This window comes from Octodon degus, unplaced genomic scaffold, assembly GCF_000260255.1.
Source record: "Octodon degus isolate 3935 unplaced genomic scaffold, OctDeg1.0 scaffold00005, whole genome shotgun sequence".
In the NCBI taxonomy this organism is placed as follows: Eukaryota; Metazoa; Chordata; class Mammalia; order Rodentia; family Octodontidae; genus Octodon; species Octodon degus.
Window position 1 is genome coordinate 2,014,722 of NW_004524581.1, and position 5,542 is coordinate 2,020,263.

The following is a 5,542-nucleotide window of genomic DNA, read 5'->3' on the forward strand; positions in this document are numbered from 1 at the left end:
ATATATACATTCATGGCTATTATCAGACCATAATAAGCTGCCCTTCATGAGGTGGCTTTTTTCCTGATGAATATCCAGGAACTCTGTGTCATCCTTCAGTTGGGGACACAGGACCCTCCATAGGGAAGCCCCTAAGAGTCAGCGACCCTCAGGAGTTATATTCTCAGGGAATCTAAATGTGTGACATAATGCCTACTGGGTTATTTTTGGAGCCCTTGAGAAGTTTTAACTTAGGACCCAAAGGAAAGTCAACAACTTCTGTGGATAACCCACTACTATTGTGGACTGCTGGACAGTGTTGGATTGTTTTGCTGAATTCATGCACCTATAGTATTTAGATGCCAATGGAATACCCATTTCTGACAGGACTAAACAAAAAAAAGGGGATACAAAAGAAGGACCATTCTGTATCTGTATATGCAGAATAGTTAGGATAGATATATAGCTACTTTCGCTTAATTCAATGAGAAGAAAGATTTGTACTAATAGTGTTTGGACAGGGTATTCTATCTGCATCTTGTACTATGGATAACCACTAAGAAGATAACAATGTACAAGGTATTAATTATTGAAACTGTCCTATTAATCAGTTTTGAAACTGTCTCATCGATATTTGTTTCTCAATAAAATAAAATAAAATAAAATAAATAACAAAGTTAAAGATAAACGAGGCTAAAGTGCTAGCTTTGTTGGGAAATGATAAAATCCAAAATAGAGTAAGTAAGTTAGATGTGAGAGCCAAACAGGCCTCCAAGCTGGGCCATGAAATGGCCCCAAATTATCCTTCATGTCTCAGAAGCTGAGACAGGACCTGGTCACTGTGAGGGAGCAGTGTCCCCCAGGGCACCAGCAGGGGAGGCCCAGCTGCTGTGGGAAACTCCCCCCGTGAAGGGGCAGGGAGTCAAGCTGTGGCTGGGCAGGCACTGATTCTCCGGTCCATGGCTCAGAAAAGTCGGTCAGTCTCTTCTAGGGCAGAGTGAAGAGGGAGGGCTGGGGTTTCACCCACTGGATTCCATTCCTGAGGAAGGAAAGATCAGGAAACCAAGGAAAGCCCATTCTGTTCTGCGGCCTAACTGCTACAAATTGCAACTCTGTCACCTGTGCTAGCCAGCTCAAAATCTCCTAGTCATGTGTGATTATTGTAATGTAAGTTGATGACTATTAAATACATTTTAAACTATTTCAAAGTTTTGTGTGCCCAAGTAGTGATTGGCTACTATATTGAACAATACAACAGTAGAACACTTCCACCATCAGAGAAAGCTTTATTTCATAGTACTATTAAGAGATTTTCTCTAATTCATCTTCGGATGATCAGTGCCTTATAAGAACCCCCTACTTAATGACACAGAAATTTCTTTCTTGTCTTTTCTTTTTGAGACAAGATATCACTATGCAGTTCAGACTGGCATTGAGCTCACTTCACAGCCCAGGCTTGTCTTAGACTCATGATGATCCTCCTGCCTCAGCCCCTGAGTGCTGAGATTACAGGCGTGTTCCACCACACCAGGGTTAAAATTTTTTTCTTGAATGGATACCTGAATGAGCATTATTGCACTTTTGTTTTAACAATCTGTATGCTGTAATATCTGTCCATTCTAACACAGCAAGACATGAAAATGGATTGTAAGAATCTTGTTCAGTGGAGTAAATCCATTGAATACTGTGCATTATATATTCCCACTTTTATTCTGAAATAAAAGGTTGTGGCTCTTTAAACAATAGTAAAATGGTCTTGAACATATACACCAGATTTTGTATGTATCATAAGGTAGTTGAGACTGAGAAAGAGAAATAAGAACTACTTTTATTAAGGAAACCATTACAAGAAAAAAATGAATTATCTGTGAATGAAAATAATAAGTGACAGATGAGGTGTAAATGTTAACTTTTTAGATTCATAAAATAGTAGCTATTTCAATATGAAGTATTAATGAAAGAATTTCAGGAGACTGGAATTGAGTGTTAAGAACAATGGTATTAAAATAAAAGCACAATAAGAACCCCAGTGGATCCTGTGTGTAAGCCATGAAATTTATTTCCTGCCACATGCAATGTTTTCTTTCCCAAGATATGGGTCCCGTATGAAGCTCAGAGAAAAGAAGGGCGAGAAGGCGCTGAACCACTTTCTGTCATGCCTCATTGCCCAGCAATGCACTTTCTTCTCCCTTTCCGTACAGAAATTGCTTCTGTTCCCTGGAGGTGTAATGCTCACCCTGGAATGAATTGAGGGGTGATGTCCGGAGCAGGACCCTGACCCACCGGCTGTGTTGGTGTGCCCACAGCCTTACCTTGCTCTGCATGCAGTAGTTTATCTTGGGCAAATGCTGGGCAGATTCAGTCCATAAAATTAAGACATTCTGCTTAACAGGGCTGAAACTAAGTTGCTGAAGCAAGGACCCTGAGATGTCTAGTAGTGCCTTTAAAACTATCCTGAGCCATCGAGCCCACATGAAAAGGCAACCTGCATTCAAATGGAGAGAATTAGATGTCGTCGTAATTTCTCAGCAAAATAAAATAAAATAAAGGCTATCATTATCAGCCCACTGCAACCAAAAGCAACTGACAAGGAAAATAGTACAGAAAGACCAGTTTAATTAGCATCTGTGCTATTTTATTTCATGCTTAGTTGATAGGAGAAAAGGATATTTTCATCCAGCAGTTGACTTGAATAAATTTAAAGACATGAATATAATCACCCAGCAAAATGATATTCACAGAGAGTTTTACAATAAGCATTAAAGATGTCATATCTTTGTAATTACAGCCTTTGTTGACTGTTGTCCATTGTTAAAATGTAATGACTTTTCTACTCCGGTAAAATTCCATCTCAATAAATACATCCCTGGGGCCTGATGTTTGATGTATCTGAGTGTTTTGGTAATGAATTCCTTTCCTAAATTTTGTGTTCTATTTCTATTTTTCAGACCCACTATGAAAATGGGGAATACATTATCAGGCAAGGTGCAAGAGGGGACACCTTCTTTATCATCAGCAAAGGCACGGTAAGCTTTGGTGGCACAAGACGCAAGGTCTGAAGGTGGGGCGGGGGACTGGTCATCACCTCCTGCAGGAGTGCCCCTGCCACATCTGGGGCCAAATGGGTTCTCTGAGAGAGCTCTTTGGCAATAGGTTCTCAAAAAAGAAAAGAAAAGAAAAGAAAAGGAAAGAAAAGAAAAGAAAAGAAAAGAAAAGAAAAGAAAAGAAAAGAAAAGAAAAGAAAAGAAAAGAATAGAAAAGGTACAGGAGAAGGAGTTTAACTATGAATGTGAGGAAGTAGCCAGATGGCAGTAATCACGCTAGCCCATACTACTGGTAAGTCTGTGTGAATATGAAGCTTTCTGTGTTAAAACTAGACAATAAAGAACACTAAGGGAACTTTTAAAGATCTGTATAGTCTTTAGAAGCAGTAACATGGCCATAAGGAAGCATCTGGACCAGGAACTCAGCAGGGCTTGAATTTGCATTGAAACTTATAGTCTTATGAGAATTGCTTCATATTCTGAGAGAGTTGGAACGTAAGAATATTTATGGTGTACTTTTGCTTCACCAAAATATTGGGTGAATATTAAGAAACAAAAGTAAATTGCAAGAAGAGGGAGGAAATATGACAAACATTGTCTGTGAGTGAAAAATGACATGTCATTTTTTGGATTCTTTCAGGTTTGTTTTTTTTTTTCTCAGATCCAGGGGTTGAACTCAGGCCCTTGTGCTTGCCAGGCAAGCACTTATTCTACTGAGATATCTTCCCAGCCCCCCTTTCAGTTTTTGACAATATAAATCTTATAATTTATATTTTAAGATAAAAATATTAAGTAAATTGGAAAATTTTCTAGATTAATTGAATGTTATGTCATGAAATACATAAAGTTTCTCAAACAATAAAGCCATGCTTTTGCATTTTTTATTATAATTTTACTGAAAAACAAATAGCAATGAGACAGTTTCACATCAAATTGGTAGGACAGTTTCAATAATTAACACATTGCATACATTCTTCCTAGTGGTTAATTGCTATACAAGATGCGGACATGATATCCTATTTACGAACACCATTAGAACAAGTCCCTCTATTCACTAAAAGAATGTAACTATATGTCTATCTTAACCACTTTGAATACACAGACACAAAATGGACATTCATCTGTATCTCCTTTTTTTGTTAAGTTCTGTTATTTGAATATTATAGGTATGTAAACTCAGCAAAATATTCTAAAAGAGTCCAGTAGCCCATAATAGTATTGGGTCTTCTGCTTGACTGGCAATGTCAGAAATTTTTGACCTGAGTACCCTACAGCTCAACATAACAACATGGCTTTAATTCTTGTACTTCGTTTTTATACTTTTCTGCTGGATGGTTAAGACCAAGATAAAGCAAGACCTATGCAACAAGAATTGTAGCTTTTGGATCTGAGAAGGTCAGTGAAATCCCCTCAGGACTTATCCTGAGATCCTGTACCTCAGATTCTAGAACCTTTGTCAGTGTCAGCCATGCGGATGAGTCACAGCCATTGCTTGGCCAATGTGCTCTCTGTGAAAGCCTGAGAGAATGTTTTCTCTCCATGTGACTCTCCTTAGGCACACTCTACATCATCGATCACTTTCCTCTTTGGCCCCATAATCACCTTAATCAGAAAATATGGAACACTACTGAGTTACATGACATTACAAATTCTCATATGTCCTGAGTCTGAATTGACCTTAGAAGGCTAGGGCCAAAATGTTGGGTTTCCTTGCGGCCCTCCTTTTTCTCTAATTTTGGTCTGCAAACTTAGGTTGTTAGCCATCCAGAAGACAAGCTTATTGTTATTACTATACAACCTAAGCTGTTAAGCTTAACCTCACTGTCTGTCTGAATATCAAACATCTTAGGCATAACACGGAACAGGTGTTTTTCATCCAGTATTGATATGTTGAACTTTGAGTCCCTACAGAATATGATGAAAAAAACATTTAAAAATTAGAATATATTTTAAAAAATAGGCATAAAGAATTATATACTTCTTATGTTTACACATAAGTCCAAAATTGTAACCATATACAACCTTGAAGCAGGACAGTCCCACAACATTCCTTTTCCTGTCTCTTGCCTTCATTCACCACACCCTTCTTTTTGAACAATCATCTACCTGAGAGACAGCACAGCAGCAACTGGCGTGTTATGACACACAGCCCGTATTCAGAAGACCTGTATGAAAGGCACTCCAAGCATGAAACTGCAATTGCAGATTACAGATTATCTTCAGTGCAGTTGCTTATCTCACAGGTATCAGTATATATACTTAGTCAGGGTGAGAATCTTTCCAATTAACTGCTGGATTCAAAAATCTTCTGGAGGATGCCCCTTGAAGATATACTTATTAGTGAAATACACCAGACCCACATCTGTAAATATCGTATTATCTCCCTAATATAAGGACTTACAATTCCATATATGACTAGGTTTCTAAATTTCTTTGTAAAAATATGTAAATGCTTATTTCTACTTTTATATAATTATTTTTTCCTTCATATTCTGCAAGGACTTAAAGTTCAACATATC

At 37.9% G+C, this 5,542-nt stretch overlaps 1 protein-coding gene across 3 annotated transcripts in view; it reads left to right on the plus strand.

The window, feature by feature from the left end:
- Prkg1 (protein kinase, cGMP-dependent, type I) overlaps window positions 1-5,542 on the plus strand; it is a 1,308,883-nt gene that overhangs the window by 1,050,600 nt on the left and 252,741 nt on the right. For all 3 annotated transcript variants that reach the window (XM_004623947.2, XM_004623946.2, XM_023723235.1), the window contains exon 6: window positions 2,928-3,005. In XM_004623947.2, coding sequence (XP_004624004.1) covers window positions 2,928-3,005 — 78 coding nt within the window. The remainder of the gene's footprint in view (window positions 1-2,927; window positions 3,006-5,542) is intronic.